The 18,241-nt window shown below is 28.9% G+C and overlaps 2 protein-coding genes across 5 annotated transcripts in view; one reads left to right on the top strand and one right to left on the bottom strand.

Annotated features, from left to right (window-relative positions):
• The window catches only part of LOC100197356 (TNF receptor-associated factor 6-A), a 59,058-nt gene extending 56,170 nt beyond the window's left edge, over positions 1–2,888 (bottom strand). For both annotated transcript variants that reach the window (XM_065811252.1, XM_065811253.1), the window contains exon 1: positions 2,641–2,888. In XM_065811252.1, coding sequence (XP_065667324.1) covers positions 2,641–2,807 — 167 coding nt within the window. In that variant the 5' untranslated portion in view covers positions 2,808–2,888. The remainder of the gene's footprint in view (positions 1–2,640) is intronic.
• A 2,997-nt stretch (positions 2,889–5,885) lies between these two features.
• On the top strand, positions 5,886–13,190 carry LOC136087774 (uncharacterized). 3 transcript variants are annotated; one of them, XR_010642057.1, is made up of 6 exons: positions 5,886–6,330; positions 6,856–7,283; positions 10,020–10,265; positions 10,436–10,627; positions 11,276–11,558; positions 12,661–12,801. XR_010642057.1 is itself a non-coding variant. In XM_065811250.1 (5 exons), the coding sequence occupies exons 1-5, from the start codon at positions 6,246–6,248 to the stop codon at positions 12,943–12,945; spliced, it is 1,236 nt and encodes a 411-aa protein (XP_065667322.1). In that variant the 5' UTR covers positions 5,886–6,245; the 3' UTR covers positions 12,946–13,190. The 3 variants fall into 3 exon arrangements, 1 of the variants encoding a protein (XP_065667322.1); XR_010642056.1 differs by having other exon boundaries at positions 6,856–10,265; positions 10,471–10,627; positions 12,661–13,190; XM_065811250.1 differs by lacking the exon at positions 11,276–11,558 and having other exon boundaries at positions 12,661–13,190.
• The last annotated feature ends 5,051 nt before the right edge of the window (positions 13,191–18,241 follow it).

The raw sequence follows: 18,241 nt of genomic DNA, 5'->3' as shown, positions 1-18,241 counted from the left end.
GCATTCAGAACAAGTGCCAATGTAAAGCTTAAAAGTTACCTTTAAAAAATAATATAAATATATATATATATATATATATATATATATATATATATATATATATATATATATATATATATATATATATATATATATATATATATATATATATATATATATATATATACATACATATATATATATATATATATATATATATATATATATATATATATATATATATGGTGTTTTTTAAGCCCCATACAACTTGAATTTATGAAAATTAACAAAAAAAATTAAATTTGGCTGAGTTTTTTTTTTAAGAAGACTCTGGCAAATCATCATGAAGCAAAAATACAGTAAAGTTCTAAATTTATTGATTTGTTGTTGGTCACAGATTTGCGTAAAGACCTTGGTCTATACATGTATAATATTCTGCTGGTTCTGTAATTAAAACCACGAGACCATTATATGCATCGCTTTTGCCGATGGACTAAAACAACTATGCTCAGCAATGTGGCTCTCTGGCTTTACGGGTTTGTTAATAAGCAAAATTGCTGCATATGAAGTAAGGCCAATCCAAAAGAGACTCTTGTTTGGCGCAGTTTTAACGCTGGTTGCATCATCAAACTTTATTTCTTCAAAAATAAGACTGAGCACGTAATACTGTCAACGGAGATCATTACCAAACCATGATCAATGATTTTTGTTTAAAAATATAGATGAAATTGCTCTGGAACAGATTTGGTTTTACCGGATAGCGGTACATGCCATACGATAATCTCAACCATCGACTTATTAAATCAAAATTTTGCGAAAAATTGATTTCGAAAAATAAGTTTTTCAATTGGTCTTTAGTTTGTGCAGTATGACTTGTAAGACTTTGTGAAGTTACTGGTTCAGGCTGACAAACTGATGCCTTTTAGGCAACAACTGATGCCTTAGCGGCCGACAGTGTTCGTGCTTTTTGTGACAACGTTTAGCTATGTTCGAAAAATTGGCCAAACATTGGACGTCCAGAATCGCTGCGTAAAGAACAGTTGCAGTGCCCAAAATCATTTTGTAATATTAATGCCATGAACTGATCTTTTGAATTAAATGAATGTTTGATTGCAATTTATATTTTTTTGCTATTTTTAACAACGTCAAGTTTTATTGGTTTTAAAATTCTTAGACCCGTAACCAATAAAATTATGACTGAAACATCTCCAAGCTATCATGTATAGCTTCTGGCATTTAATACTAAGGAGCAAATTTTTTATATTTTGGACGTATTATGTACTTTGATAATACCAAGTACTTTGATTTGTCACTAAATTAGACTTTTGAACATTTTTTCAAAATACAAAAAAAATCGTTTGCAAGTTTCACATAGGCAAAGTGATTCTTTAATAATATTTATGGTTTGATGACAAAGATGACATTTTGTAGTACCTACGTTGACGTTTTGTAGTATCTACGTTGCGCTAAACACCATAACTGTTGCTCAAAATGCTTTTAAATTTAAATGCACTTTTGCAAGGATCTCGTTTTGATTGTCTTAACAAAAATCTGTTGAGTGGTAATCTTTGATCTGCGTGAACGATGCTTGTTTTTAAGATTTTTGGGGTCTCTAAACCTCTTAAGTAGTGCGTTAATTGTTGATTTAGCCACATAAAGCTCAGAAACTTGCTTTTAATGAATTTTTTATCATTAAATTATTACTTGCTCGTGATAATTCGTATATATTATATAATTACTCAGTAAATATAATAAGTAATCTCTTCAGTAAATATAATATAGGTACGGTTTATGGTTCTTTCTTTTGCACAATTGTGTTTTCAACAAAACTTATAATTTTTTTGGAATCGATTATGCTTTGTAGTATACATTACAAAAACAATTGCCTAAAGAATCTGTCCACTATGCTGGAAAACTGGAAATTGTATATATATATATATATATATATATATATATATATATATATATATATATATATATATATATATATATATAAATTAGTAAAAACACTCATCTAATTTTTGCTTTCTTCAACACTGTGTTTCACCATCAGTAGGTTCATCAGGAAGAATCCTGATGAACCTACTGTGTTGAAGAATGCAAAAATTAAATAAGTGTTTTTACTAATTTATTATTGCTCTGTTCTTTAAGAACATTGAGCACTCTGTTTGTAGAACACACTAACATAATTTATATATATATATATATATATATATATATATATATATATATATATATATATATATATATATATATATACACATATGAGTGGATGTATGTATGTATGTATGTATGTATGTATGTATGTATGTATGTATGTATGTATGTATGTATGTATGTATGTATGTATGTATGTATGTATGTATGTATGTATGTATGTATGTATGTATTTATGTATGTATGTATGTATGTAGGTATGTACGTTCGTACGTAGGTATGTATGTATGTATGTATGTATGTATGTATGTATGTATGTATGTATGTATGTATGTATGTATGTATGTATGTATGTATGTATGTATGTATGTATGTATGTATGTATGTATGTATGTATGTATGTATGTATGTATGTATGTATGTATGTATGTATGCATGTACTCGACTAAATGTATTTTATAGTGCATGCTACATTATTTAGTTTTTAACTCAACGAGATAATACCTTTTTCTCATTTCTTCTGAGCATGATAAACAAAGTCGATGACCACACAATGTTAAAATAGGTTCACGAAGAGCCATTTTACACACAGGACATTCATGTTCGTCTGAAAGTTCATGTAAAAAATCCGCATAATATCCGCCAAACTTCTCGGCATCCAAATTTTCCATTTAAGTTTTCTTTTAAAAACATGCAAGGAGTTATCCTTTATAGCAAGTTTCTTATATTTTTTTTAAACTTTTATAATTTACTTAAACAAAAAATTAAAATAATTTTTTTTATTTTTAAATTTATGAAAATAAATTTTATTCTTAAACTATTTTATAAATTTAACAATTATATTTTCAATATTGCATTCTGACACTTTATTGAAAGTTTTTTAAAAAGTGTCATAAAAGTTATTCCATTATTTGCTATTGCGTATTTCAAATTAAATAAGAAAAAAAACAAATATAAAACAATAAGTTTTTAAGTAACCAATGAAAAGTTTTAAAAACGGATATTTTATAAAAGCCAGAATAAATAACAATATTTTTGTGAACCAACAGTTATAAACGCTAATTTATTTATTATTATGGTTATTAATATTATTGTTATTATTATTATATACATTGATAATGATAAATAATAATATTAAAAATAATAATAATAATAACAACAACAATAATAGTAATGATAATAATAATAATAATAATAATAATAATAACAATAATAATAATAATAATAATAACAATAATTAAAATAATAATAATAATAACAATAAATTTATAAAAATGATCACTTTTACAAAAGCTTCTCTTTTATAAACACAGATTATAAATATAAATAGAAAGTATAAACTAAGATTAAGGACCGTCCATAAACGATGTGAGCAATTTTTCATGGTTTTATATTTCTCTTTCTTTGTTAAGTTGTCAATTTTTGGTTGACAACCCCTTTTTCCCTCTCTTAAGATTGATGCTATTTTTTGGCAATCTCTCCCCCCTCCTTCTTAAGATAAATTAAAAATTAGTATATATTATTTCAAAGTATTATCTTTATATCGAAACATGCTCATAGATGGCGTAAATACGATATTAAAAAATAATAGGTTTTTGAAATAGACATCGTTTTGATCTCAACATCCTCTCTCTCTACATTACCAATTATCGTCAAACTTTTCAGAACTCCCTCCCCCTCCTTTTTCCTCTCCCCCTTCATCCTCCATCTACTGATATCATTTATTTACCGACAAGTATTTGTCGGGAAATGAATTATATACCGGCAAGTATATCACAAATGTTGGCCCCAATCTTCCAATAAAATCTAGCTAAAATCCTCCAATGACAAAATATCGCATGTCAATGAATTAACCTATAAAGAATTCGAAGCAGAATATTCTCCTTTAAAATTCTCCTTTAAAATTCTCCTTTAAAATTCGAAGCAGAATATTCTCCTTTAAAAAAAAATTCCAAGGATTTGATAAAATTTCTAGTAATATAGTTATTCTTAATAAAACTAGCTTAAGTGAATATCTTTTTCATATACTGAAACTCTCATTAAAGTTTGGTATTTTCCACGACGCTCTTGAAAGAGATAAAAAATTGCAATTTAAAAATCCAACGATCATTCGGATATTACAAACTATAGACCTATATCATCACTTTCTGTATTCTGAAAATTTATTAAACGCGTAATTTATAAACAACTTATTCTACCCAAAACAGTTCGGATTTCAAAAAAAATCACTCAACTGAGCATGAAATTATTGAAATAGTCAACCAATTACCTGATGGTTTTGACATAACAACTTTGCTTAAGGAGTATTTATTAAGCACCAGTGTTAGCTTCATTTTTGTGACCGTAACGAAACGTAACGTAGTCAGACTTCATCTTCCCAAAAACCAAAATTGAACGTAACGAAATAATAATTCAACGAAGTTGAACAAAGTTGAACGAAGTTGAACAAAGTTGAGCAGGATAACTTAAAATATTGAAAACTTCATCACCAATTTGCAATTAGTAAATATATATGAATGTCGCCTCAACTAATAGTTTCAACCTAAGATTAGCAATGGTATTAGGTCAATTTAAGATGTAAATTAATTACCTTAATGCATGAAAAACTAGGATATCAAATGAACTAAATCAAAACTGAAAAAAGATAATCAGGACTTAATACTGGCTATTGCCACATTTGGGGACCTACATTTTATTTATTTTGACTAATTTTTATTAAAAAACAAAAAGTTTAGTACTACTATTGTAGCAATACAAATCAGTGGTTTTTAAAAGTTAATTAGGTTGTTCAAAAATGTATTTGGTTCAACTACGTTCAACTTTGTTCAACTACGTTTAACTAAGATGATTAATACAAAAATACCGTAAATAAACGTAACGTAATTGAAACAAAACTACGTTACGTTTATTTACGTTCAACTACGTTCAACTTCGTTGAACGTAGTTGAACGAACGTAACACTGATGCTTAGTATTTATAGACCTATTTAAAGTATTCGACACAGTTGACCGTTGGATTTTCTTGGAAAAAATTAAACATTATGGTATAAACAATACAATCTATACCTGGATTATTTTATAGTAAGCAATATATTAATAAGATACAATCCGGAATATTAAATGTTGTATGCGGAGTTCCACAGAAATCCCTAGTCTGCTCCTATTCTTAATTTATATTACAGACTTTTGCAATGCATTGTTAAAACTGAACTCAATAATGTTTCCAGACGGTACAAATTAATTTTCAACTAATAATGATATTAAACATCTATATATGAACATGAAATTAAATTAAGTAAATATTTGATATAGGTAAACAAACTCTCACATACTCTCACAAAGTCTCAAATATATATATATATATATTGGGCTAGTCCACTATTTATTAACTGTGCAAATTTATCACGGGCAAGTATGCAAGCAACAAAACTTGTAGGTTCATATATTATACCAAACTATATACTTTTAACAGAAACGAGAACATGCCAAACCTTTTAGGAATTGTCCATAAATTATGTCACGCTCTAGTGGGAAGGGAAGATTTAGTGGTTTTGTGACAACTTGTACGGGATATATTAGTAAAGAGTAACGATGTTGTGACAAGGAGGGGGAAGGTGGTCAAAAATGGTTAAACGTTGCGTGACGTAAATTACAGACAACCCCTTATGCACACTAAAAAAACTAACGGCATTATAACAGCATTTATATACGCAGATTCTTTAATGCCGTTATTTATGCTGTTATATTCACGGATTCGAGGAGACCTAACAGTTTTGGCGTTATAATGGTGTTATATTTGCTGTTATGTTATGCTGTTATGTTATGGTGTTATATTTAAAGACGTTTGCTGTTATATTTGCTGTTATTTTTACTGATAGTTTTGCATTTATACTTGCTGTTATATTTGATGTCACACGTGACAGCAAATATATCAGGAAAATATAATTGCAATGCCGCCATGGCAGCACTTCTTATTTAAATATGCCAAAATGTGCACATTTTGGCATATTTAAATAAGATGTGCACATTTTGGCATATTTAAATAAGAAGTTTAGAAACTGTCGAATTAGTTTCTAAAGCGGTAGCACAAGGTGGTAAAAGTAAAAAAAAATGAAAGCAATTAAAGTTATTTTTAAAGAAAATGCTGAAATAGTTATTGCCAACAGCAGTAATTTTTTGGATTTTTGTGCAGCTGGTAGGTTTATTTTATTGTATTGAGCGCAATAGTCATCTCATGAGATATTGTGAAAATTTATTAAAATTTAATCATTTTATTTCATTGTATCATTAAAGATTTTTGATTTAAATTAAAAGTTATCCTTAGAGTATGCTCGTGCATCTTATCTAGCTAACATTTTAATTTAATGTTATTTGTTATGTAAAATTTAGATTCGAAATGCTACTATAGTACTACTATTATTAGTATTTACTACTATTAGTAGTAACATCAAATCAAACACACTTGACTTGCTTTTATAATAACATGTCAAGATGTTATTATAAAGTTAAGTGTTGTTGTATCATTTCAAATCAAAATCTAAAAATACATTGTAACTTTTTTCAAATTGTTAAAATAAAAATAAATAGCACCAAAAAATTAATCACTCCTTATTTAGTATGATAATTTGAAATCAAATATCATATCAATAATTCAAATATCATACTAAAAAAAAAAATTGTCAATGATGTTAAGCTACGTTTACTTTATTTTATGTTTTAGTTCGTGAAACCTTCAATTTGCCTATGATTGAAGAAGTCAAGTGGAATAGCTGTAAAGTAGTAGCTGCTCTTTTAGAGTTTACTATTGCTCAACTTGTTGATATTTTAAACTCTCAACAAGTTAGTTTAGAATTAAATAAGGCTGACACAGCTCAATCATCACCGTTATGCCAATTTTCATCTATTGTAAATGATTACGTAGATTTTGTTGTACCATCGAATAAAATAAATTGGAACTTTGAAAACCAATGTATTGCTGAAGAATGTCATGTAAATGTTGTTCAGCCTCCGGTAAGTCAACTATCTACATCAGTTGCACAATATATGGCTGAAGAATGTCGTGTTAATGTTGTTCAGCCTCCGGTAAGACAAATATCTTCATCAACTTCTTCATCTTCATCTCCAAACACACTCAAGACACCACGAAAGGTAATAAACTATAACTGTTCTGTTTGTTATTGTAAAACTTCAACTTATAGTTTTATGCTTCATCACTTAAAACTGCATGGCAACCAAGCAGCCGTTTTTTGTGAAATTTGTTTGTCCAAATTTAAAAGTCTTTCAGGTTTTCTGAAGCATTCCAAAAAATGTTCCATTAACCAGATCAATATCTGTACTATTGAAAATGAAGTTGAAAACAATGTTGTGAATCAAATTGGTAACACAAAAATTAATGAAGATTATTTAGGAGCTTTGGCATTACATTTACAAGGAAAGCACAGATGTGCTCAAAATGTTTTAAACATAATTTTCAGTAATTTAAAGGAGATGCTTTCTGTATTAAATGTTGACATTGAGGCTTTAAAAGCTACTTGTGATAAACTGTCAACACAATATTTACGAGAAAAGTATTATAAGAATAATTTACAGACTCCAACTGCAAAAGTGGTTGGTCTGAATAAGCAAGGTTGTATAATTCCTTTCATTGAAATATTGTCTTTCCTATTACAATCTCAGGAAATAATTGACTTTACAGCTGTGAATTGGGACACAAACCACATGAAAATTGGAATATACTGTGATGACCTTGGAATAACAAATCCTTTAGGAAAGGCGTGTAAAAAGAAAAAAAATGTTTGTATTTTACTTTCAAATCTTAAACATCCCTTTATAGTATCGTGGTAGAACGTCTTCTATCTTTCCGTTAATTTTTACTCTTACTAAATGGGTAAAAGATAAATATTTTTACAGTATTCTTTTTAGCGATTTTATTTCCTCCATAAGCCAGCTGGAAAATGGAATCGTAATTAAAGTTAGGGGTGTTTCCAAAATAATTACAGTTGAAGTAGTATACTTCTCAGGTGACTCTCTTTCTGCAATTGCAATTGGAGGTTTTAAAGAAGATTTTAGTGAAAAGACATTGTGCTGTTGCAGAAGTTGTAACTCAACCAGACAACAAATGAAAGATTTTTCTAACCATGAAGAATGCAGTATTTGCAACGCTCCTGAACATATGATACGTTTGACTGAACTAAACTCTGGTTTAAGCAAAGCTGATAAATCAAAATGGTCTAAATACTATGGCATTGTTTCAAAAAGTATACTGTCAAACATTCTGGGATTTGATGTGACAAAACAGCTTTTATTTGATCCTATGCATGATTTGTTGGAAGGTCTCATTCCGCTTCAGTTAGAGTTATTTTTGTTGTATGCCATTCAGAACAATTTTTTTACTTTAAAAGAAATAAATGATTGGCTGCAAGGGTTTAGCTATGCTAATGTATTGAAAAGCCTAATATGATCCATACCTCAATGCAGATTCGTGGTAGTTTTGGCAGTGGTCAAACTTTGACTCTTTCTCGTATTATATCATTTTTTATCTTAGAGCACATGGGTCAAACCGATGTCCATTTCATTTGTTTGTCAAAACTTATTCAGGTGCTTCAACTTTGTTTATCTCCTGTTGTTACTCCTCTTTTTTTATCGGATTTAAAAGCATTAATTCAAGATCATCATCGCTTATTTTTGTATTTGTATCCTGATAAATTCATTCCAAAGTTACACTTCCTTATCCACTACCCTGCTCAAGCTGAACAGTTTGGGCCTCTACGTGAACATATGTGTATGGCTTATGAAAGAAAACATCAGGTTGTGAAGAATTTTCATCACTTCAATTTCAAGAACATTCCTTATTCAGCATGTAAAACGATGATCATCAATACCACAAGCAATTTTTTTAATGGAGCAGGGGAAAGACGTGGTGATATATATGGACAAGTGGACGAGTTGAAGTTTAAAAAAGGATCTATTATTTCTGTTAAAATAAATGGCATAATTTACAAGATTGGTGATATTACTTCATGCTTACATGAAGAAAAGTTGATATTCTACAAAATCCTTTCAATATCATCAGAAAATGACAAACGTGCTTTTAAATGCTCTAAACTTATAGTACAAGCCCACTCAGCATACTTGATATGTTGTGAATCTTCTGAGCAAGTTGTCATTTATCCAGATACTGTGATATTTCCTTGGTGCGTCACCCATTATTATAATTCTTCAAGTTCTGTAAATGGCAGAATCAATATTTTTCTTTTAGGAGTGCCAAATCTAAATTTTTTTGATATATGCATATGAGTTTACCTTTTAATGGACATATTAATTTGTTAATTTTTTAGATTTTACAGCAGAAACATGTTTAAAAATATGAAAATATTCTTCAAATAAACGTTCAAAGGAAATTCAGATTTAAATATATATATTTTACTCTTTCTTATATGTTTAGAAAAATTGAAATATCAAAATCTATTATTATACATTTGTAGTACTCTGGCAATTTATTTTATTTTTTGACTATCTTTATAAATTTTGGCAAATTTTGTCTAACATGATTCTTTCATACATGAGACAATGTAAAACTTTTTGACTTAAACATTTGATTACAAATTATGTATGACAACAAGGACATTCATAAGACTAGTATGTTTTTTATGCGCTAAAGCTAACTTGATGCATATAAAATTTTTCTACACCTAATTATAAACAATGTCTTGTTATTTATTGCTTGTAATAAGGCCTGGTTTTAAATATACCACCATGAAACACCTTAAAGTTTAAATTTTAAAAACCATTTGAACAATTGCCCACTGGGATTTAGCTAATTATCACACATTTTGCTATAATATTTATTATGTCAGACATTTTACTGTGTTAATATTTTTTCAGATTTCCACAATTCCTTTTGATTCAGATGAAGTTGCTCGCCTGAGGACTTTTTTGAGTACATCAACTTTAAAACTTTTAAACAATGTCTTGACAAATGACATATTGAAAAAGAAGCTGAAAAATAGTATACTTCAGTATTGCCAAGTTGTTCTTCCTTCCGACAATGATCCATGGGTTTGGAGAGAGTTTTTTTCTAAACTTAAGTCAACGCTTCTTTTTAATTTTCCTAACTGCTTGGAACACTGGGTAAGTATTGTTTTAAAAATTAATTAAATTTTCATGACCTTACAATACAATTAAATGTGTTTATAATACATGCATATTTTGTTGTGGTTGTATTGAATAGGTGTTTGTTTGTGTACCCTTAAGATTACATAAATACCTATTCCATAGTTTTGAAAAATAAATTCTCCTAGGATTCACTTCTAAGACAGGTTTCAAACATAATTAGGCAACAACGTTGGACTAAAACTCATCCAACTTCAAATGGAACAGCAATTAGACAATTTCAACAGGTTTCAAAACCTAAAAAGTCTCCATATATTATGGATTCAATATCTAAAGCTGAACCAGTGCTTTCGGAAGAGCAGCTTCTTCTTGAAGTTGAGGTTATATTTTTAGTTTATTTATTATGCAAACTTAATTTGGACAGCAGTATGATTAGCAATATTTTAAATTAGTAAGTGATTGGGGTTGATATTTGACCGGGGTCAGGTTTGACAAAACATAGCCATTGCTGCATTTATATTGATAAATCCTATAAGTATATTATTTTTAGGTAAAATTTATGTTGCACTCCAAAAGACTTCAGGGAAGGAGAAGGGGAGGGGGACCTTGGAGAGGACATTTGAGCTTGAAAAAGATCTCTCTTTAATACAGCTTAAGAACTCTCAGTGGCTGGTAACGGCTAGTAACCCCTGCAAATTTTGTTTGTTTAGCAAAGGCAGGGTTTGTAAAAAGCTCTATTTTTAGCAGGGGCCCGGTCACTTACTACTTGAAATATTTTACTAATTATTATATACTTTTTTTTTTACTAATTACTTTTTTTTACAATCAAAAATACATTACAAATAAAATTGTTTAATGTATAATATATAAAGAACTTTTATAAAGTGTGATATACATACCTTAGCACCATGCATCATGGCATGTTATTTTATACAATTTTATAATAAATAATTTTTTGTTGGCTAAGTGATTATGTGCACCATTGTTTGTTTTAGAATTTAAGGTATCTTAATTTTTAAATTTTATAGAATGAACTACTAAAATCAAAACCATCTATCAATGTTCTTGCAATTTTGAATAGAAATCTTTTTCAACCGAAAATATATGAAAAACTCCCGATTCGATTGTCGCTGGTTAATAATTGCTGAGTTTAAGCGCCTTTACCCACAGTACAGTTTTATCGAAGAATCATGTACATTTTTTGTTACTAAAGCTTTTGCAGGATTTTCTAATCACCTTGAAAGTTTGCTTGTTTTACAATGTAAATTAGGTTCCAAAAAAGCAAAGGATTTGTTGTTTAAGAAATCTGAAGTAAGTAAAATGAAATATTTTATGGTTTTATTCAATTCTTTTTAATGATTTCATATAATGAAGTTATAAAAATGTCTACATTTTTTTTGCATTTATATATCTAACTAATCTAGAATTTATTTGTTTATTACAAATGTTTATTGATGATGTACATTTCAGTATAAACTTAAGATAAATACATTTATAATAAGGAGTCGTCCATTAAGTATGTATGCCAAAAATTTTGAAATTTGACCCTCCCCCTGTTGCCATGCATACTTTTAAGATCGCCTCCCCCTAAATAGTACGTATGTTTTTGAAGTACACCCTCCCCCCCTACTAAAAATTAAAAATAGTAATTGGAGTGAGATTTGTTTAAAGTATGATATAAAATTAGGACTGACAATAAATCTAAAGATACTCTGAGGTACCAAATAAATGTATCCGCTCATTTATTTATAATGTAGTTTAATGTAATATCATGCTATTATCTACACAGGCGGATCCATAGGGTGGGGGCGATGGGGCGATCACCCTCCATTGTTAGTTAAGCTGTCTAGATAAATATCAATTTTAATATTATGTTGTGCAAATTTTAAACTGTGTGATTACTATTGTACAAATCATTAAACCTGAAAATCGCCCTCCCCCCTCATTACTAGTTGTCTGGATTCACCATATAATAAGAAATTAAATTCGTTCTCCCCCCTCGTACTACATATTTTGGATCTGCCTTTGATTATATGCAGCTATTATACATTATATAGCTATGTATATTATACAGCTATTATATGTAATATTAGCGCAATATTATATACAGCTAGTCCTGTAAAATTCAAGGGTGGTTAGCCCAAACAGGAGCGCAGAAAGATTCCAGAACCCTAGTTTCAGAACCTCGGCTTATGGGGTTCTAAAACCCCAATGCTTTCAGAACCCCATTTTGCAATAGGGGTTCCAGAACCAGTTCTCTGGAACCCTTTACGGTCAGAGTTCCAGAACCTTGGGGTTCTAGAACCCCCAATTTAGGTCGGAGTTCTAATCCCTGCTTTAAAACTCTTTGGAAAAAACCTGAATTAAATTAAATTTCCGGTAATTTTTATAGTTAAAATTTGATTTCTTTAAGTCTGACGATCTGGTCGATGAGTTGAAGATACCTGCAAAGTATGGTCCACAAGTTCTTTTCAACTCAACACAATATGGCGTTCACAGTAGATCAGGATGCAAAATGATTAGCACAGATTTACAGACGATTAAAGAGGTTTTATGCGTTATTGTTAGCATTTACTATTTGTTAGATCTATCGTATCCATCTTCCTTTTCACAACTGATGGGCCTTTTCCAGGAGATGTTGCTAAATGAAAGCTTTGAAAAAAATCAAAGAAGACTTTCTCTTATATTAAACAGTTAACTTAATTTTTTGAATGCGATTACTAGTTATTAACTTTATTATTTTATAAATTGTTTTATTTTATATTTTTAATTTAAGTTGTTACTTATTGTTGTTACTTATAATTTTATATTTAAGTTGTTACTTTAAAAAAAAAGTTGGGAAATAAAGCTTTCTTTGAAATAATAAAAAATAATGAACTGATTTTGTAAAGTTTTGATAATGTATTTTTTGACATATATTTAAAAATATAAAAACTAATCCTTGGTTTAAGTAGTTACATAAATTACCAGATTTATTAATAGATCATTGATATGAAATGGTTTATGGTGTTTTATTTACAATTATGTTAAAATGAATTTATTTCGTCATTGTAAATATTAAAAATATTTTATAGTATGTATTTTATGTCTTACTAGTAATATTAGCATTGAAAGATTGTTAAATACATCAGGTATTAGTTATATAATGTAGTGTATAAATGATTTAGGTTTTACTTGAATAAAAACAAAACATGTAAAAATATATATATATATAACAGCATATTATGCTGTTAGCTTGGATTTCGAATATAACACCAAATATAACGCCATTGGATAACGATATAACAGCATTTTGCTGTTATTTAAATTTAAATAACAGCATTTTGCTGTTATTTTTGCTGTTATTTAAATAAATATAACAGCATTTTTGAAAAAAATAACAGCATTATAACACCATAATGACACAAAATAACGCCATTTATGCTGTTATATCGTATCCCAATGCTGTTATATTTTTGTTAAATATAACAGCATAATTTTTTAGTGTGTGATAAATGAAAATAATGGATATTTTTAAAATAAACATCTAATTTTTATGTATAGACACTACAACAACCTCTTACCAGCAATAACAATAACACGTTAACAATAAGTTTGAAATAAATATACACTGAAAGTATAATTTATGATCAAATAGAAACAACAACTATAAATTGCCAAGAAAATGTTCTAAACTTTCAAAATTTTGTATATCTTTTCAAGGGCCTAAATTATGGAATGACTGTCAAAAAGAATATTAATTTAGAATGAAGTCCTTATATTCATTTAAGTTTCAAACAAAAAAAGACTGAAATTTTATCTTATGACAAACAAAAGTATGCAAGTAGCTCCTGCTTGTACATGTTAAATAGAGTACACAGGTCATAAATATTGATATTAACAATATAAACATTAACAAGCAGCTCATAATGGTTAAGTTATTTAGACAGCATATATAACCTAATCCAAATCACCAATATAAACCCTAATCTAATCCGAATCATCAATCTAATCTACAATTATATACAGTAGTTATAATTATTTTAACAAAAAAGTTAAGTTAATTTTTAATAAATTAAAATTACAATAAACTAAATAAATTAAACAAGATTTAAACCTAAATCAAACTTGTCTAAACATTAAATTGATTTTAATTTTAAATTTTCAATGCATTTATTATTCAGATAAATATACGCTTAGATTTTAAGTATTTTAAAACGTTCAAAACAGTTTTAATTAGTTACAACCTAAAAAAGGATACATTGATTCAATGTTGCATGACCGAAAACAAATATTTGCTCAAACCTTTTCGTGTCTCAATGTTATTTTCAGTAAGATGATTTTATAATTTAAGGGATAAACAGATCGTATCTGTTGACCAGTTTTGAATCCTTTCTTTATCTATTATATGTCTCTTTCTTCATCTATTAAACTGGCGTAAATGTATTTATAATTCGTTTTTTCCAGTTTTAGGATGTTGAGTGCAGGATCTTCTTGATTCAAGACATAAGTTTTGCTTGTGGCTCTTGTGTTTTTGTGACTAAACGACTAATTCTGTTACCTCCTAATGAGGATACAGCTCTAAAATTCAGTTTCATGGTTCTGAGGCCGGCTGGTAGTCAGGTTTCCTAAACTCTTTGGTAGCTCTTAAAGGGGCTGATTCAATCAGTAGCTGTAAAGTATCAGAGTGCTAACAGTACCATGTTACGCATGGATGGTGTCCCTGTTTGTACTTTTGGTGTGTATTTTGAGGCCATGTTTGGATCCTTTTGAATCGAATTAAGGTTTATTAGTTGTTATTAAACAATTGCTTTGACTATTAAATAGTTTACTGAGTAGTATCTGTGGTTTGAGTAACAAATCCAAAATGACTAAAGTACCAAAAACACATAAAACCATTATTATTAACAAGCTCTCTATATCTGAGATATTGCGTATCATCATTCAACTTGCTGAACATGTATCTACTGCCCACGAGAAAAGACAATCTGAAGTGTATAGGATGAGAGTACAACTTTAGATAATAAATAATTCTAATGGACTATATTAGGTCTCAAAATAACTTTTCAGACTCTGAACTTATTCACTGATTATTTTTTAATTACTTTTAAAGATCCTCAAATTGTTGGATAAGCTTGGTGCCGAGCTCGAAAAGTGAGGTTACAATCTTAGCAGATAGCACATCTGCTAAGATTGTAACCTCACCTATATACTCCTTTGCTGCCAAAACGGAGCGATTCGCTTGAAGAAAAGAGACACATCCACACGGTACCAGTTAAGTTGATGCGGGTTCAAAATGACCTCCATTCAAGTCACGTGGATGGTCCATTTTGTACAGCAACTATAAAGAATGTGAAAGAAGTTCGCTCTTTTTTGGGCCCCAAGGATGTGTGCTTTATAAGTCAAGACAATAAAGCTCAGATCCCTATTGGAATCACCACTGCCAACAAACACGCTCCTTTATTGATGCAAATGGAATATCGAGTTTCTCTTCCTGATCATGGTTGGGTTATCATTGCAAAGCATAAAACTAGTAAAGATATATCATTTCACGGACAAGAGTTTGTATTTATTACAATAGTAATAAATAAATAGTTTTTATCTTTATTAGAATATATCCCATAAAAATACATTCCATTTATCTTTGATAGAAGGAGTTTTCCTAAAAAATTAAATAAAATCTTATTTCTAGTTTGTTTTTCTCGTTTTTTTGCCACAAAGTGACGTCACACATATGCAAAAAAATTGTGGTTTCTACGATTTACGAAAAAGTCTCGTCTATCATTTTTAATGATCTAAGAAGCAGATAACGTTATTTTAGCAATCAGAAATTATCAAGAGAGGAGCAAATCTAAAATTGATGTTTCAAATTTTCTACTTGGATGAGACAATATGTTTCGTGTTTTTTTATTCTTGTCAATTTTTTTAAATATGTGTACCTCAGAAGTCAAAGGTCGGTTGTCACATTTTAGAAATTGTTCAGGAGAGAGGAAATAGTAAAATAATTAATCTATATATCAAATAAATGAAATCGTTAAAAAAGAGTAATTTAAACCAAGGACGCGAAACAAACTTTAGTTTAGCGTAAATTAAAGAAATCATTAAAATGTATATTTAAAAAAACATTTTATTAGGCAACATTTTTGAAATGGACTAAAAAGTAAAAAATAAATATGTAAAGAAAACTTTGTTTCACATTTTCGTAGGACAACAGTCTTTATACCTCTGTTAGATACTGAAAAAACTAAAAATATGATCCTAAATAAAACGCTATACCGTAGATTTCCCTAATTCCGAATAAAATCGTACTTAAACTTAAATAACTCCACCTGCTTATTGAATTTCAAATTAATTTTTTTAAATAAATAAACTGGAACCTGAATCGAAACATAATAAGCAACAAGTATATTTATTATAAAAATATTGTTAATTTTTAAATTTAAAAAGTAAAGTTTTCGTTCGAAATTAGGAACACGTTTTCCTAATTCCGAACACGTGTTCCTTGTTCCTTATAATAATTTATACTAGCGTAGACCTCTAGCTTAGAGTTAGGTAAAAAGATTTTTAAAGTTACTTTTATTTTAATTTCAAGGTATAACATTGTGTTGGTACTGACTGTGCATTATCTTTTTATTAGATTATTATTTTTTGATATTAGATCCATAATTTTTTTGTTATCGTTAAAAAAATAACCTTTATTGTCACTGCCTGCTTCTATCAGTTAACCGTTGTTAACCAGAAGAAATCTCAGTTATTAGTATCAGGTTGGTTGCAGCCTTAGCGAATGCTCCCCCATTACTCATATAGCAAGCTTGTAGTACTTTTTTATCATATAACAATGCAGTTTTATCCCTTACGCAGTTGTACTTTTAAATGGCAGTAATTCAAAGTCTGAAATATGGTTCAGTAGCTCCTTAATTTTGCTAACTGAAAATTATTATTTTATAACTTTTTATTGTTATAACCACACCATTATTCTTTGCTATTAATAGTATCGCAGTTAGTTTTTATTAAATAGTATCGCAGCAATATATCTGTATTTGTCTACTATCTGTAAATTATCAAATTTGTACAGTACATCTACGGTTGCTATCTCCCAATGAATACCAATTTATTTGAAAGTGGCAAACCTAGCTGTACTGTACAGATTTGATAATTTTTAAAAAACTATAATGAAAAAGTTGTTTTATTTAAAAAATATTGTTTTAAAATGCCAAGCTACAAAAATTAAAACTAATAAAAGTTATTCACACTTCTTGCACACAAACTCAGTTGTTTTGTGATAATTGATAATACAAGAAATACACGAGCAGTTAGAAAACTTTTCACATGCAATCCATTTGCTGCTTGTAGCTTCGTCTCAAAGGCTTCCGCTGGAAATACAAAGGCGATTGATATGGTAGGGATTACTGCTGGCGCATGAAGACATTCAATATTTTGACTAGTAGACATTTTTGTTGTTTTATTGTATTTCTGAGACCGTTTTTGGGGTTTTTTAAGTTTTAAAAGGTTTTTTTTCTTTTTTTTTAAACTTTTGTTCTTTGAGAATTGCTGAGTCGAATTTTTTTTGCTGTAATAACTTTTCTTTTTCATCTAGTTTTCTTTTTTTAGCAGCCTGTGTTGCTTCGTCCTGTTTCATTTCAGATAGTTCAGTCATGTTACAAATTGTTGTTCTTTTAATTATTGTTTCCTTTTCTTTACCACTGAAAAGAGGCTTTAATCCATCTCTAAGCACATTGAGCACTGAGTTATTAATATCAAAAGATGTTTGTTTAATGGCATTTTTGATGCTATCTAATTCTTTGAGCAATACTTCTTTTGTTGAAAGTCTATTTGTGAATCGGTAGACTTTCCAGAAAAACAATTCTCAATTTTGTCATTTGTTACATCTTGAAAAATAGCGCCAATTGCAGTTTTATTTGGAGTTATTTTTGAACGATTGAGTGGAAATATACCTGTATTTTCAAAATCACTACGTGCATTTTCCGCTTTAAAGCCTTTATTTGCAATAAGGT

This window comes from Hydra vulgaris, chromosome 12 (assembly GCF_038396675.1).
Source record: "Hydra vulgaris chromosome 12, alternate assembly HydraT2T_AEP".
Lineage (NCBI taxonomy): Eukaryota > Metazoa > Cnidaria > Hydrozoa > Anthoathecata > Hydridae > Hydra > Hydra vulgaris.
The sequence above is the reverse complement of the archived record's forward strand: the minus strand, read 5'-3'. Positions and strand labels throughout refer to the sequence as shown.

What these genes read in the sequence shown, in the direction of transcription:
- LOC136087774 (XM_065811250.1), top strand. Translation starts at nt 6,246, where the DNA reads ATGAAAGCAATTAAAGTTATTTTTAAAGAAAATGCTGAAATAGTTATT. An exon ending in TTTGGATTTTTGTGCAGCTG is followed by an intron (nt 6,331 to 6,855) that starts GTAGGTTTATTT and finishes TTTATGTTTTAG; the next exon opens with TTCGTGAAACCTTCAATTTG. An exon ending in CTAACTGCTTGGAACACTGG is followed by an intron (nt 10,266 to 10,435) that starts GTAAGTATTGTT and finishes AAATTCTCCTAG; the next exon opens with GATTCACTTCTAAGACAGGT.